At 38.8% G+C, this 16,620-nt stretch overlaps 3 protein-coding genes and 1 pseudogene across 3 annotated transcripts; 1 reads left to right on the top strand and 3 right to left on the bottom strand.

Annotated features, from left to right (window-relative positions):
- Nucleotides 1–330: 330 nt before the first annotated feature.
- Nucleotides 331–1,027, bottom strand: LOC140675606 (uncharacterized; annotated as a pseudogene).
- Nucleotides 1,028–1,037: 10 nt separating this feature from the next.
- LOC140675605 (uncharacterized protein F54H12.2-like) lies at nucleotides 1,038–3,029 on the bottom strand. The gene is made up of 4 exons (XM_072910186.1): nucleotides 2,841–3,029; nucleotides 2,167–2,301; nucleotides 1,462–2,056; nucleotides 1,038–1,279 (listed from the first exon to the last, which is right to left on the bottom strand). The coding sequence occupies exons 1-4, from the start codon at nucleotides 3,027–3,029 to the stop codon at nucleotides 1,038–1,040; spliced, it is 1,161 nt and encodes a 386-aa protein (XP_072766287.1).
- Nucleotides 3,030–3,989: 960 nt separating this feature from the next.
- LOC140675604 (uncharacterized) lies at nucleotides 3,990–4,433 on the bottom strand. The gene has a single exon (XM_072910185.1). The coding sequence runs from the start codon at nucleotides 4,431–4,433 to the stop codon at nucleotides 3,990–3,992; it is 444 nt and encodes a 147-aa protein (XP_072766286.1).
- Nucleotides 4,434–14,795: 10,362 nt separating this feature from the next.
- LOC140675603 (uncharacterized) lies at nucleotides 14,796–15,617 on the top strand. The gene has a single exon (XM_072910184.1). It carries the CDS (start codon nucleotides 14,796–14,798, stop codon nucleotides 15,615–15,617), a length of 822 nt encoding a protein of 273 aa, XP_072766285.1.
- The last annotated feature ends 1,003 nt before the right edge of the window (nucleotides 15,618–16,620 follow it).

Here is a 16,620-nt window from a genome sequence, read left to right as displayed (position 1 = left end):
GTTTTTACCTCTTTTGATAATGCGATTTTATCAATATCGGTTTTCGGGTTTTCAATGTTGGTTTGCGTAGAAATGTTAGTAATTTTGAACTTGTTTTCATCCAGCAACGTCTTTGATTTCGTCAATTTCACGAATCCCTCTTCTTCTTCTTTTTCAATTAGATGTTCGATTTTTTGCAGGTTTTGTTTCTCTATTTCATTACTCGATTTAATATTTTCATTCATGTCACAAAAAACATAATCTTTGCTTTCGATTTCCTCGGCGGTTTCGTCGTCTGTGTTTTCGGAGTATATTTCACAATTTTTGTCAGTACTACAACTAACTTGAGTACTAAACGTCGATATCACGATTATTTTGTGTGATTATCCAGCATTTTAGTTTATAAGCATTGTATAATGCGCAACGGAAGATTCCAAAATTTCAAAATCCGTGGCGAGAGCAATATCGTCCGTCTTCTTCTTTTAACGATAGGTTTTTAAATGACGGAGAGATATCTTCCAAATTATTTATATCTCTGGAAAGTATATTCCGCAAGTAGCTTGCCTTTTTGTTGCCTCTAACGTAAGTGTAACGCACAGGTCTTGTAATTTCGCGCAAATGTGAAATAAAATATTTCAGATTAGTTTCACCGTCGAACCACTCGATACCGTGATAATTTTGCGAGAGCCAATTGTTTTCTCGTCTTGCTTTTGCGGATAATTCTCCAAATGGATGTGGAGACATCATAGTTCAATGGCCGACGATTGGGGCGTTAATCGAGACAATGGCGACTTCCTTTGGGATAAATTTATCGTTGACATCACGGAAGCCTTGTATGTCGATGACTATATCCATATTGTGAAAATTTATGTGCTTGCAATGACAAAGTATAACCTCTTCACGAAACGCTCGCGTTCACGTCTCGAATGAAACTAAATCTTCTTTTGTTACAATACACGTTTTTGGAAAACACGGCAATATCGATATTTTATTTGAAAGTGGAGGGGGAATTTTTAATCGAGTATTACACTACGAGGCATAAATCGTGCATAGATAAACTAGCCGGAAAAATCGACGATAACTTGACGTGACGCGTCGATTTCTACCACATTATCGAACTCTGCGTAAACAATACAGTTAACGGTCTCGGCGAGAGCTCTCTTGAATCGCACTTCTAATCGCAAACTTCCATATTTCACAAGATTCCAATGGCCGGCACAATTAGCGGACAAATCGGGTGTAAGGTCAAAAGCAAATAACGTATATCCCTTGAAATAATCCTCTCTGCTTATAGAATTTCCTTTATTCAAAAATGGATATCTGTCCCCGAAAAAAGCGTTTGATAAGCTTCAACATAAAGCGGTTCTTCAATCGAAAAAACTGGCTGTAACGGCCTACTGGGAATTTACATACCATCGACATATATCGAGAAGAAATTTATACTCCAATTTTTAAAATTAAATGGATTTAATTTTCTATCACCATTAAATGCTTTATTATTGACGAAGCCGACTATTATTCGTTTCGGTAGTTGACCTAATATTGCACGATCTATTGATTCCGCCATTACCCCGCTGTGAATCGTAAAAGTTTTAACCTCGGCTCTCGTAAGTGGATACTTGGCAGTAACTTTACTTAACATTCTAGCGTGTGCGAGTAACATCCCGGCACTTATTTTCGTTCTTCTCACAAGTAAGCTGGCATCCAATATATGAATTTTCGATAAACTGTTACTTTCTATGAGACAAAATGAATCTTTCGAGCGTACGAGTCGTAAGCGTATTTCTACTCCGTTAATTAAAAATTTGTCTTGATTGAAAACGTCGCAATGAAGATGTCCTATAAGATCTAGCGCTCGTTCTCCGTGAATGTATCGAGCTCGTCTCACGAGCGCGGCGTTGCCTTTTGATTTCAATAGATCGTCCATGTATCCGGGTGTATCCGCGTCCCACAGACTCAAGGTTAGATGGGTAGTTTTTGCGGGTGAAGAGTAATTTAACAACGCCTCGATGTACGCGCGGTACGGGTAAGCGTTGTTCGGAGGCGAGACGAGCTTTTGATTGAAATACACGTCGATCTGATTGAAGATGGAGTGGAGTAAATGATTTACGGGCCCTACTTTGACCTCTGGGCGGCAGCGGTACCTCCCGTTCGCGGCGCGAGGTCGTCGTTGGTTTCCACACGCACTCGAAGACTCAGTATGGTATGTGTGAGATCTAAATATTCTTCTCCATGGCCTGGGATGACGAATTCTATCGGCGAGTCGTCCGAGAGCGAGCTGACGGGTTTGTAATAGATCCATTGTGAACTTTCGATGCTAGTCTGCGTGGGTAAAGAAAAAAGATCGAGTTCACTTTTTAAACACTCGCTCGAATGCGTATGAAGAAAAGACATGATTATTTACCGTAAATTTTTATCAATATCTTTTACCGATATTTTCATTGTCTACTGTGTTTAGCGTGGTATCGTTTAAGAAAATATGTCGGATACAGTGCGCTTTCTAGAAGTTTTACGACGTTTCGTGGAGGAGTTAAGTCTTTTCTTTGACTTGCGATTTTTCTTTCTCCCCTTGCTTTTTAATGTTTTATTTCGCGCTTTGGTTTTTTTCGGTAATCTTTTCTTATTTGATCGCCGACGTTTACGTGACGACGTTACCGCGGATTTAACGATACGCGCGTTAAGCCCGGCGAAAGGAAACTGAGCTGCGTGCATTTTCGCATCTGTCTTATATCCGGAGTCTTTCATCAGACTACTTATTTTTTCTTTAGCTTTTCTCTTGAGATTGTCACGCGATTCTTAAAAACGGTTTTCGGCCGACACCTTTAGCGGTATATTATTTCAATATCATCGATTATACTAACACCTGCTTGTAAAGCTTCTTTCCCTACTGCACACGCTCCTCTACTTAGATAAGGTAGTATACGTCTAAATAATCCTCCTAAAAAACTTCCGATTCCATGACCGCGTTGATAAGGTGCGCCGACGAAAACTCTCGGAATTCCACCACCTCTGCCGCTTTGTAAATTGTAATACTCATAGTAGTCTGTCATATTGCATTTGAGAATTTAATTTTTATCTTTTTCCCTATGACACCGACGTTCGCAATACTAACGGGTTCGCCTAAAGTGTAACGTCACAGTCGATGTTCCGGATTCGAATGCTGTTTTTTTTCCGAACTCTCTTATATCGATTTCAACCCTACTGAAATTTGTTCGTCGTAACGGGATATAATGCAGAGAAGAGAAATGTTTCACTTGATTCATTCCGTACTCGTAATCGCGACCATGCCCCTCGACCGACACTATTCGGAGAAGAGGAGACTGCACATCGCCTGTTATGTAAGGTTCGCAAATATCACAATAAACGAATAGTTTATCGGGAATACCGCGAGCCAAACTACAGGGTTCGTAACTAAAGAATCCAAAGTGTCCCTTTTCCAAACCGAGTTTAACAAAAATTGATGTAGATTTTTTTTTTGAATCAGGATTATACGTCGTAAGCATAGTTAGTATCGTCCTTTCCACTTAGGAGCATTATAAAGTGCATCCCCTAAACCGAGTATTCGTAGAAGTTATCGGAAAAGTTTACATAATGATTTAGTTTACATTTATTTTCATCACACTCGAGGTAAAACTCTATACTGCCGGCGGATAACCTCCGTCGATCCAGACGAAAATGCGAATCGACTCCTTTACACGTCGTATTAATCGCGTCGAGAAGTTCGTCCATATTTTTATAAATGCCAACCCGTATTTCGTCTTCCCTCGAAATTATCACAGAATCTTTTTCCTTGTTACCTCGAATGTCAACATCGGCGAATGTGAGTATATTCTCACCGCGTTATATATAAAAAAAAGTATTGGGAAATTGAATTTCGCTGAGCGCGACTTTCGCCGTGTAATTGTATCGATTGAGGCAATTCCGTAATAAATGACGAGGTAGTATTGTCCGGAAAATAACGCATACTGCTATTGCTCGGAAGAACCAGTAGAAATTGGTCCTCCCTCATCTCAAAGATTTATTAAACTTGAAGCGGGAATCCAACTATCGAATTTGCTAGGATAACCACGCCAGCTAACTAACAGCTGTTTATTATCACTACGTCCTCTGCTCTTTATCACGCGATCGACGATAAATTCTTCCTCCTGTAAATTTTTCTCAACTCGGGCTAATTCTTGCTCGTAAAAAATACCGTCTATGACCTCGCCGGCTAAGTCACTTAGTTCGTACACTCGCGGTTTTCGCCAATCAAGAACCCGATGAATTTGAAATATCTCCTCGCTCCACTTCGCCTCGTATCCTTTCTCGAAGGTGACTTTTGCTCTACTGATCCGCACGAGTTCGCCAACGCGATATTTAGCCTTTTGTTTTTCGCATTTCTCGTTTTTCCAACGAAGAGTTATATTTTCGCGCGCGATGCGGGCATTTCCCCGCGTAACGACCGCAGGTTGCATTTTGATACTGGAATGACGCGTGTGATTATAAGCGTGAATCCTGCAAAACATTTATGTAACGTCGTGTATTTTTATGCGTAAAATAGCACTACATACGTTCCTTGAATGTTCTATTAAAACGCTCCACTATAGCTGCTTTAATATCAGGATTGCGAGTTACGCGAAAGCGAATGTCTTTTTCTTTTAAGAATTTTTGTACAGGACGCCCGATAAATCCTTTATCGGTCTGTAGGCAAACCGGTAGACGACCATTGCTTCTCGAGAATATACGCTCAAAAGCTCGTATTACACAGATACCTGTTTTGTCACGTAAAGGTTCAACCCATACAAATTTATTAAACACATCGATTACTACAAGTAAATAGGAATAACCGTCATCATAGCTCTTGAGATTACGGAGATCAATCAAATCAGCTTCCCACAAATCGTCGATATTTGTCACGTTATAATGTAAACGCGGAAATTTTCGTCGTACCAGTCGATGCAGCGTGTACGCGTCTTGCGATTTAAGCCAGTCGAGAACATTGTTGCGACTAAAATTCGGTTTAACGGCTCGTGTTAAATTGTCCACCGCGGAATACCCTGCGTAGTGCGAGGGGTCGTAATACAGTTTTTCGAATTCCGACATTAGTCTCATCTAATCGAGTAAACGTTTTTTCCCTTTCGACGGAGAATCTTCGTTATCGTGTGTTAATGTTTCATCGGCGTTGTCTTCGCTGACGGATACAAATATCGTGTCTGCGTCGGATTCGTTTAATTTACGAGTGTATGATTTTGAGCGCAGAGTTTTCTTCGGAGTGGAGCTCCCGCGAGGTAACGGATTTTTAATATGATGAACTCGTAACAAATCGCGATTACCTATGAGATTGGAAGGCGTGTTTATATCATGCAGTAATCGAGCAAACTGAATTCTTCCGGTTGCTTTTACGGTTTTTCTTTTCCGTATTGCGTCGTTTATGAGATCCGAGATATTCGATCCCGTTACGACTATACCGTCTATAGTCACAACTCCGCGTCTATCCCAGCTAATCTTAGACTCCGGGATGTCTACCAAATATTTCAATAGAGCGCGTGCTTTGTCGCGATAAGATTTCGGCACGGAGACGACTATTTGTTTTATCATTTCCACCGATTGAGCGCGTTTTTTCCCGAAACTGCTACTAGCATTACTACCGCTAATGTTACCGTCACTGCTAATTAAAGTTTGCGTTTCCAAAAGTTCATTGTTATCGTCATCATACAAATCTTTCATGTCTTCGTTCTGCTCTTCACCTACCTCGCCATTATCTTTGCATAAACATTTTCTCGCAGCTCGAACAAAGTGAAGATAACGTTGAAGTACTTCCTTATACATTTTCCATCTTTCCCCCTTGTCGCGGGGAGTCGCGAGATTAAGAATATGGCACATCTCAGTATCAAGTCCCGATAAAGTAGTTCCAGGCGTCTGCACCGTATTATTATTTTCGTTAACATTTTCCAGATTTTCTTTTATCGAATTGTCCGACGATGATGCGCTGGGTGCTATTTCCGGATGATGTTGAAGTTGCATGCGCTGCATTCTCTCAAGATTTTCCGCAGAAATTAAAATCATTTTTTTAGCTCTTTCCATTATTCAAATATCGTAATCGTTAATGCTTTACTTTTTATTCTGAAAAAAAAACTGATATAAAAAGTTGTATAATTTTTCATTTCCCGATAATCCGTGATAATATAACCTTGAGTAAAGGAGCAATAAGATAGGGGTAAGAATCCTCCCCGTTGTACCAGTAGCTTTCTTCTGCCTCTTCAATTACCTCGTTTTGTCGCGACGCGTCGTAGGATGGTTTTATGCTTGGCTAATCGTCTTTTTTCGTTACTTCCAAGCGGTACGTTTCCTTTGAGCGTATTATAAGCGCACTCTTGTATGCACTTTATTAGTTTATTATCTGCAGTGCGTAAGAAAGACACTCTTTGATTTTTTTTCAGATAGCACAAAGTTTTCAAAAGACATGCGTTTCGCTCGCCGATTGATCGTCTAGCAGTTTTTATTGCTCCGTCCGACGAATTCCACGACGTCAGTGACGAAGGATATTTATTCTTTTTTACCATTACGATGTAATAGTGCGACTGGCAAGATGCGTATGTAATCACCTTCCTTTTATATACCCTCTCCTCTATTGCTCGATTTACGAGGTACGTAGACGTAATGCAGCGAATCGTCGGGAAAGATACACGCCCGAAATCGATATTCGTCTGGAGTCGATTGTTTCAAATCAAGCAATAAATACCCATGCGGTCTCGAGGTTGCGTCGTAATATGCTTCTTCCATAAACTTTGGGTCGTCGGGATATACTTGACGTGCTAAATGACAAATTTGGGCACGATCACGCGGATTTTTGAAAACAACTATATAATTTGCGTTGAGAGATATGTCACGCTGTCCACGCCCCTGATGGAACAGATTTTGCGAGATAAGAATAACACTGAGATTCTTATGATGGCTTCCTTTCGTAAACAGATCCACGATAGCGTCGCACGATGATGATTCTCTCATAAGATCGTCGATTATTACCAATTTCGGAGAAAGCGGATCGTTGGAATAATCTTTCGAGCGCGGCAATTCCTTTTGAAATTCGATTATATTTTTTTTCGCATTTCTCAAAGTATTATTACCGCTAAAGTATCCGCTTCTTCGCGCGCTTTTCTCTTCTACTTCTCTTTCACTCACAGCGTGTTGTAAGCGCTGATACGCATCTTGCCACTCGGCGTAATAAAATAAAATTCTTTTGAATCGTACATCGGACATGATTGATAAACTTCGAAGGAAAGTTTCCACGAAAATCGTTTTTCCGCATCCCGTAGGACCGCAGACGATCGACGTCCAAGGATGTTTCCAGCGTACATCCATTTTGCAAAATGAGCGATTGCGCATTTACACACAAATTCATAAATGAAATAAGTTCAGCATCACCCTTACAAATAATAATAAGCTTGTTAAAAATGCGCATGCGCGATAAATTTTTAATGTTAAACGTTGGAATGCAGAGGAATAAGCTTATCAACGCTTCGGGGCCCTCCACCCGCGGCGGTCGCGTGCTCGCGCTAGCGAATATCTCGGTGAGTGTAATGACGTGGTGATAAGCTGTAAATTTAGTAAAAATGCTCTCACCAGCATACATATGCTCGCGATAACAAGGGATTGAGCGTACGCGCTATTTTAAAAAAAAATTATTGTTTTACTAAATAAAAAATATACCACTTAAAAATTAAGTTAATAAAACTAAAAAATATAAAAAGTTGGGAGGAAATAGGAGCAGTATTTTTATTAAAAATGAATTTTTTATTTTTATATATGCATTTACATAGCATTTTTCTTATTAGCTATATTTACATTTTTCAACTAAACTAAGATTTACATTTTATTATAAAAAAAATTACAGCTATATTTAAAACTAAAATTTTATTTTACAAAACTTTACATTTTGACAATATTTATATTTTACGCAGGGTGGGCGGAAAACGTGCGCAATTCTATATTTTTACACGCAAAGTTAGAGGAGTGAACAGGAAAGTATGCTAATATCTATCAAGTTTCTGATAAATACCCGTGCGGTAGAGAATATCGTTTTGTTTTTATAAATCTTCGTTTTAATAGCACAGGCGCATATCTTTTTGTTTCATCACGCATAATTATATCATGAAACACTGTGCGCCGAATGGCTTTAAACCGAAGATTTATCCTTGATTCAAGGGTTGTTTCTTCTACTTGTTCCTCTGCCTGTTCCTCTCTTTCTCTTTGTAATAATAATTCTTTAATGCTAATAAAATTAACTAAGCGCGAGTTTTCAAAATTCAGAGTTATACTCTTTACTTTACAAACTTCGCGAGTGAGTCCATCGGGTGTACGAACCACATACGCGTAAAATTTCGGTCCACCGGATACGAACGACTCTATATAGCTACCCTCGCCGTAGTTTCCGAGTTCATCCGTCATATCGTCTAAAAAATTACCCGTACGCGGTTCGTATTCCTGAGGATCGCCGGTACTCACGTATATACATGAATCAGTATCATAATACAAAACGCGGCTTTCTAATTTTTCTAAATAATCGTATAATTTTAATCTTGCTTGTGCCGTTGTGTAAGCTGCTATTACTACATTAGTAAGAGGCGATGGTACGATTGCTTCTTGTCGCATTCGTGACGAAACATATATTACCTCGTCGTTTACGGGCAATATATCGGTTATTTCGTGTTGCGGGCTAGTGAGTAGGCTCATTAATTTCTGCTGCGTTTTAACGATGTCAGTATGTGGCAAGTTTTCGCGTTGACCAAATTTTCCCCAAAAAGAATTTAACGCTAGTTTCGCGACCGAACGTAAACCGGGGTTGTGTACGATGTTATTTTTCTCAAGAGCAATACCTTCTGTTTCCTCGTACTCACGAAGATATTGCTCTTTAGCATCGTCATCCGTGCATTCGCTCGGCCAACCACTAGCCTCCTGCTTTAATTGTAAAAATGTGTTTATATATCCGGCGAATAGACCTCCCTGGCGCGTGGTGTGATTATAACGAGTGACATTATACTGCCAAATCTCACTAACTTCTGTCACAAAATAACCTTTCTCAATAGCTTTTTTTAATTCGCACGATATCCATGTATCTTCGAATTCGCGTTCGGAAGGTTCATGAGCGCACGCGGATTGAGAAAATGTTTCGCAACAAGCACGACACAACGCGAATAATAATTTACCCTGCACGCGATAGGGTAATACAGGGTGAAAAAGATTGCGGGGAGGGAGTACTCTGCAACGAACGATTCCTTCGACCGAGTCGAAATTATATCCTGGCGATATTCCGATTAATTCCGCGCATTCCTCGCCTACGTATACCGTTGGATGCTCGATCGGAAAAGCACCGGTTTTCAACACATACGGGTACAGTGAACATACATCAACGTATCGTATCTTCTTCGTTCCCGTAATCTCGTAGCGCGTCACAATATTTTCCGTGCGCCCTCCGTAGAAGGAGTGTCGAGGATCGAGCGGTTCGTTATCTAACATTTGATGATGTTGTAAATATTCACGTATCTCAACATTTTCATTTATATCGTGATCAAAGTTGCACTCCCATTTCTCTATCACCCTGTATCCTCGTGTTCGAAGACGCGATGTCGTTGCGACGGTATGCTCATAACGTAAATCGTTTGTATCGGTATGATCTGACGAAAGCGGTTTATCGCGATTGACTCGAAAACATCTCGGACAACCATGCCAGAAACATCCGTGAAACTGTCACATGTAATATTGCGTTACTTCGTTTTTCACAGACTCGTAGTACCCATCGACAAGCGTGCCATCGGGTAAACGATATTCCCTGCTTCGCCCTACGTGGATAATGCGATGACCGAGCTCCCACTCCTTCTACACTAACCACTGTAGAGCTTTGCGCGACTGAATATTTACACGTCTGTAACCATCCGCAGGAATAACACCTATCTCTATTTCGCGCAAAAAGTTTTTTCTGAATACTCTCATGCACGTAGAAGCAATAGTTGTACATTCCTCGAATGGACACACATCCCCGCGCTGTAAAAAGATCTTTCTAAAAGCCATGCACGCTTGTCTAAGAATATCTACGTCATTACGGCAGTAATCCAATATTTCGCGTTGAAAATCAAACACGTAGTTCGCACGCGTCATCTCTGAGTGCCATGCCAAAAATTTTTCGCATTCTTTCACCTGCATGGAATCAGGTGAATAATATTGTACATCGGGCAGTGGACCGACATAAGATTGATTATCAATAGTATTAAATAAGTGAGAAAAAATACCTTTATTCGAAATATCCGTCAGACCGAAAGCCTTGGGTAATTCGGATAAACACATCGGCATATAATTAACACTATCGATAAATTTTGTATGTCCCACCGTTAATACAACTATTTTCGTTCCGTTTAAAATTACTCGCGGCTCTAACGAGATACGGTTTTCCACAATGTGATGTAAAATAAATTGAGTATCAAACGATTTAGCGTTATGTGCGATACAAATTATTTGTTTAAAATATTTTGTCGGACACGTTACAAAATCTACAAATTCCTGTACGGGATTACAATGAAATATATATTCCCGAATCCCGCACCAACGACATCGCACCGAGGTTTCATTTATTTCCGCGCATGACTCGCAAATTTGATGAGCGACGCAAAGCGTAGGCACGTGAATTTTTACATTTGTGGTACCTTGGAGCGTTTCGTCTTGCCTCGTCTCAAAGTCGTAAAACACGAATGCTATGCGGCTTTTTTTACGTGCGGGTATACAATTATTTTCGCCGCCGTTCCTCCGTTGTTGTTGCTCCCCATTCTCTTCGATAAATTCCGCACAATAAGGATTAGAATTATCGCCGCACCGAATAGGTAACATATAACAAAGGTGGTTCAGCGATTGTAAAGAATGATACACGGCGCAATAAGCCATGTCGCATTCGTGTTGTTTATTTCTTTGAATTAACCGACCGCAATCATTACAAAATCGTACAATTTCGCAAACGCTTTTTTGCGATTTTCCATCGTATGATTTCCGCGCACGGTGACGCTCCAAGCATTCACGATTAAAAAATCCCCGTCCACAATTATTGCACCTAATATGTGGCGTATTTGTTTGCTCGCACGGCGGCATCGCGTTACATCGCGGACATTTGTTACAGCATCGATGCTCCCCCTTATCGGAGCGATAACTTAAATTACACGGAACGCAGTATCCTCGCCCACCCACGGCGGCCCTTAAATTTAAAATTACGTCGAATTGCTTCATGTCCGGATGAAATAATATATTTAAGCACGTACTTGTCTCTCTTTCTGTAGAGAAGCTAAGAATTCAACCCCGTTGTACAACGGTTTACCGCCCCGACCAAAAGTAACGATATTATATATCACTATAGCAATATTATCGCCGGCGAGATATTGTTGAAAGCGTTCGATTTCAGGAATTCCGCTTCCTTCCTCAGGAATCGTGACACCTGCATTCCTCGTAAGTTGCAACGCTAAGTTGCGTTGTAACACAGAGTTTTGTCGTCTCACTGCGTTCCATTTTTCATGTAACTCTCCCGTGCGCAAATTTCCACGCTCGTTAAAAATTTGAGCGGATACAAGCGCACGAGGGATACATAAATTGTCCGAATTGGAAATCGTTAAAATCGAACGCTTAACAATAATATCCCGCGTAAGTGCGTTACGTCCGCATCCCTGAGGAGGAGTAACTTTAGAAACGCGGATATTAAACGCTAGAGCTATATCATGACCAACTTTGCGCTAACGAACTTACAAGATTCCAAATATTCTCGTAAGTCAAGTCGCGAAATGGTCGGAACGATATACCTGCGGGTCCACGCGTAAATATTCCGGAATCAAAAGTCATCCCGACGTAATCACCTGGTACACACGAACGCGTTACGTACGTGTGAAGTTCCCGAAACGCGTTCTCTAGCCAGTTATATACATTAGCTCCCTCGGGTCGGATACGAAAACTATTTTCGCGTCCCTCTATACCGAAATTTCTAAATTGGCGCACGTTTTCCGATAATAATACAATACTTCTAAAATTATTTTCTACCTGATCGCCAGTATATATACCCTCCTCTTCTCTTCTATCGGGCTCGTTTTCCACAGTGTCAAGTGTTTCCTCATCTGCATGCGAGTGATTTTCTTCTTCTCCTACGCGTACTTGTTGATGTTGATGTTGTTGACGTTGTATTTTATCGCTTCTTGCACCCCCGATCTGTACTGTGAAAAATAAGAATAATTAAATTATTCTGATGAAATATTTCGTAAAATATTTCTCTCTTACGTTTAAATTTTGTTAATAATGTAAAATTGTTACGTTATTATTTATGTTAAGCTAACTTACTCGTTTTAATATTTTCCCTTCAACCTTCTGTTACGCCGGTATATCTTTAGGGATCGTACACCGGCGTGTATGAAATATCGGAGACGATAGTTGTTGAGTAAAAGTTTCCTAGTAAGATTTTTTCAATTAAAATAAAATTTAAACATAAGGAAGAACTAAAGAATGTGTTAAGTTATTACCTTCTTCTATCATCGACACGTCATTTATATCATTTTCTTCTTCTTCCTCCTCCTCGCCTTCCGCTTCTTCTTCCTCTTCTCTCATTTCTTCTTTCTCTTCTCTCATTTCTTCTTCTTCTTCTTCTTCTTCTTCCTCAGTCATTTCGCCCGATTCTATTTCTGCCTCTTCATTTCCCTCCATCAGGTCTTCATTCCGTACTTCTTCGTTTGCTGCGATGTAATCTAAAAAATATTGTATTATTTCTCTTGTTTAAAAAATCTTTCGCGCTATTTTTTTTTATTCGATGTAATATTTTTTTACTTACTTGCAATCTGGGAGAATATGACCACTTCGTCAATCGAGCTAACTTCTCCGGAAAGCGGTTCCTCTGTGTCATTCTCTTCCCCCTCTGTTAAATCGATAACAGGAGGTTCTGGAGTTAACACTATGCGAGCCCGTCCTGAAATGTACGGTATTTTAAAATTTGAAAAATAATATTTTGTTTTTCATCAACGCTATAAAATATGTGTTAAAACTTACGTGAAGGTTCCGCCTCTGGCGACGTGTCTGCTTAACGTCTCCTGCGTAAACTTAATCTACCGGTTTGATCTTCGTTTATTCAAGGGTGACGATTTTCTTCGACTCTCGCGATCGCGGTCGGGCGCGTTGAGTCTAAAAATTGTTTGATTTAAATAACATATTTTATAATTTTAAACCCGATAAAAGTAAAAATAAAAACTTACCATTCGAATTCTGGAGAAATCGATGAAAATGCAGCCGAAGAAATTCTATGTACCCACCAGCATCGCTCTCTTCCTTACCAAAACAGATCCGCGATTCAATAACTTCTCCGGCGATATTCAAAAGTTCGCGAAAATTACAAAAATGCCCTAGGCGGAATAATACCGCGAGCACCACGCTAGGACACTCGCCAGCGAACTTTCCGAAGACGCTATAATTTTTTTCGTCGTCGCTTGTTAATCCCGATAACAATTTGTCAAATTTCTGGCCGTATAAACTCTGTGCCAGTGAAAGGCAAATTTCTACAACGTTTTTAAGATTCGACATAATAATTAATTATTTGCACTGTAACTCGCGTGATGGATAAAATTCAAATTCGGAACATGAAATGTACTTTTTCCAATACAGAGAACCATATTTATACATTTTAAAGAAAACGCCTCTTTAGGAAAAGGGGGAAAATTCTTTGATTTTGTATTGGTCGGATTGTTAAACAAAATGCGATAGGACAATACAATGCAAAACTTTCGAAAGAATGTTTTATTATTATATTTTCTTCTTTTATGATGGATTAACGGTAAGTTCAAAGATAGTTTTGGAAATAATCTACTTCCCACGTTTACATTTCTTTTCTTGTTACGTACGGTAATAAACGAATATTCTTTTTTTGTTACGTGAAGTAATCTTTATTATTTTCTTTATTTCCGCGGTGGCTCGTTATAAGAAATATGTCGTGAAAAAATTTTAGTAATCTTTATTATTTTCTCGCCGACTATTTATAAGAAATATATTGTGAAAAAAATTTCGGAAAAACCAACAAACAATAAACGCTTATTCCTTTTTTTTTTTTTTTTTTTTTTGTTACGCAAAGTAATCTTTATTATTTTCTTTATTTTCCCGGCGGCACGTTATAAGAAATATGTCGTGAAAAAAATTTCGGGAAAACCCAACAAGCAATAAACACTTATTCTTTTTTTTTTTTTTTTTTTTTTTTTTTTTGTTACGCGAAGTAATCTTTATTATTTTCTTTATTTTCCCGGCGGCTAGCTATAAGAAATATGTCGTGAAAAAATTTTGGAAAAACCAACAAGCAATAAATAAATATCTTTTTTTATAACTTTTATATGTGACGCAAGGTTTTGTTTTTTTTCTTGGCACTTTTTAGAAATTCTTTCTCTAAATTTATATTGAATACAATTTTATATATATATATATATATATATGAAAAATTTTCTTTTATTATATTTTTCACGATTTTTGTAAAACTACGTTATAAAAATACTATTCTCTGAACTTAGACGCGACACAGGCAAGCTATGGAGGGTAACGTACATTTTTATAATCTATTTTTTAAATTGATTTAAAATTCCATACACATATAATTTTTTATTATTCTGTGCGCGCATTTTCCCCACCACTTTTCTATTTCATCTTTCTAATTTAAGTATTCGGGAAAATTAAGTTCAGTCGTTTCCTGCCATCTGAACTAGCAAGTTCAACTGTAAAAGTTTGTTGTTTTCGTTTGTATTCTGAGCGTGATTATTCGAACTTCGATTTTCTACGCAGAAGCAGCTATCATGGACAATCGTAAGGAAATTTCAAATTTTAAGAAATCCTTGTATTCAGTCAGCGCTTTTAAGTCAGAATGCAATTTCGTGGGAAAAATCGAACTACAACGTATGTTGTTATCTACAACATATGGCCTGAATTCATCCTACACGAAGAAAATTCATGTAGGCCTTATGGCGTCGGATGGAGAGGAACTGGATTTTCTACCGATTGTTAAATTATCATCTCATAACGCTGAAGGAATTTACTTCGATATGGAATCGTGGCAGAAATTTCAAGAAAACATGGAACAAATGTCTTTGTACTTAAACGGTGATAAAATTAAACAGAGCACGATTATCATCGACAAAATAATTATAAATTTTACTATCGCATATGGTGCTAGAGCTGTGCTAGTAGCGTATCGCGAAAACGTGCAAGAAGATCTTCCTTCCGAAAACATCGAGGATATGAACGCAAACGGACCTACACCGAAGAAACAGAAAACTTACAGCGTTGCGATAGTAATGCAAAGAGCAACCTTTCTGGGACTGAAAAATATAGTTGGATGTGTAAACGCTCGTTTGAATCAACTAAATTTAATTTCCAACAGTGTCAACGAATGTGCGCGATATCTAATGAACGAAATAGAGATAAATCTTCCTATCAATAGTAACATTAATAGCAGTATTATAAAACTTCTGATCAAGAGTAATAGCAAGGAAATAGAACGTAACGTTCGCATTCAGCTAAAAGATTTATCATTTTTCGATATATACTTTGAAATAACATTTTTAGAAATAATCTCGCTTTACTTCAATCAAATTGTACATATGATAGTAACAAAATGAAAATTATAATCATTATCCCAGGAATATTTTCTTCAATTATTCATTTTGTAAAAACTTCTTGAATAATTTTGATTTTGTAAAAAATTTTAAATATAAACGTTACATATTTGTACATTTAAATCTATTGTCGATTTCTTTCACCCACTTCTCTTTCCCATTTTACATATAAGTAGTAGTTCCGTTACTTTTATTGTTGAAAGAGGATGTTCCACAACCTCTTTCATAGGCGCTCATCGTAATATAAGACACCGATAATACTATTTCTTTCGTTGCGTCATACCGTTGCGTTTGACAGAACCTGCACGTTCCTGTGTTATTATTTTTTTTTCATCTTCACAGGCATGACGTTATACATGGTCAACTACCATGTGACGTCATTTGTTTTGACAGACCATACCTGCCCCACTTGCAGAACGTCAAAGCGCTTTTTCCTTCCTTCACCAGCACCGTAACCGATATCGGCCCAAGAGCCATACCTGCCTCCACTACATAACATAAATGCCTTATCTAACCTTTACTCTAGTAAGTTCTTATTTAGCTCAGCACATCAGGACCAGGATCAGCAATATGAAGGACCCAGGTTCAAATCCCGAGAAAACCAGAAAATTTTTCCAAAAAATAAATTTTCTTACCTGAGCGCGAACCCTTCCCCCTCCAATCACCACTTTTTTTTCCTGTCAGTCCTGGTGATGGTGGGGGAAAACACCAGACACTCCCCGCGGTGCTTGAGAACGCGGTGGTGGGGGTTTGTTTTGACGGGCCGTACCTGCCCCATTACTACTAGGACCTTTTTGAAACATTTCTTTCAAATGCTTATATGGATGCTTATATCCCAAGATGTTAGGCAGTTTCAAGTTAAATGGAACGTCCGTATATAATATAACTTTGAACTCTCATATCTCTAAAACTAAATGTCACCTCAAGTTGAAACTTTTTTCTATTAATATCTTATCATAAGGAGTTGATTCGCATATGAATCGATCCCGAAATCGAGGGCCGCAAA

The sequence above is a fragment of the Anoplolepis gracilipes genome, unplaced genomic scaffold, assembly GCF_047496725.1.
Source record: "Anoplolepis gracilipes unplaced genomic scaffold, ASM4749672v1 Contig19, whole genome shotgun sequence".
In the NCBI taxonomy this organism is placed as follows: domain Eukaryota; kingdom Metazoa; phylum Arthropoda; class Insecta; order Hymenoptera; family Formicidae; genus Anoplolepis; species Anoplolepis gracilipes.
This window is presented reverse-complemented; position numbering and strand designations above follow the sequence as displayed.

Excerpts from the sequence above, each read along its gene's own strand:
- LOC140675605 (XM_072910186.1), bottom strand. The coding sequence starts at position 3,029 with ATGACAGACTACTATGAGTATTACAATTTACAAAGCGGCAGAGGTGGT. Across the intron at positions 2,302-2,840 it reads AAGAAGCTTTACAAGCAGGT|ACTAGCATCGAAAGTTCACA; the intron begins GTTAGTATAATC and ends TTACCCACGCAG. Across the intron at positions 2,057-2,166 it reads ATACCATACTGAGTCTTCGA|ATCGACGTGTATTTCAATCA; the intron begins GTGCGTGTGGAA and ends ATCTTCAATCAG.
- LOC140675604 (XM_072910185.1), bottom strand. The coding sequence starts at position 4,433 with ATGCAACCTGCGGTCGTTACGCGGGGAAATGCCCGCATCGCGCGCGAA.
- LOC140675603 (XM_072910184.1), top strand. The coding sequence starts at position 14,796 with ATGGACAATCGTAAGGAAATTTCAAATTTTAAGAAATCCTTGTATTCA.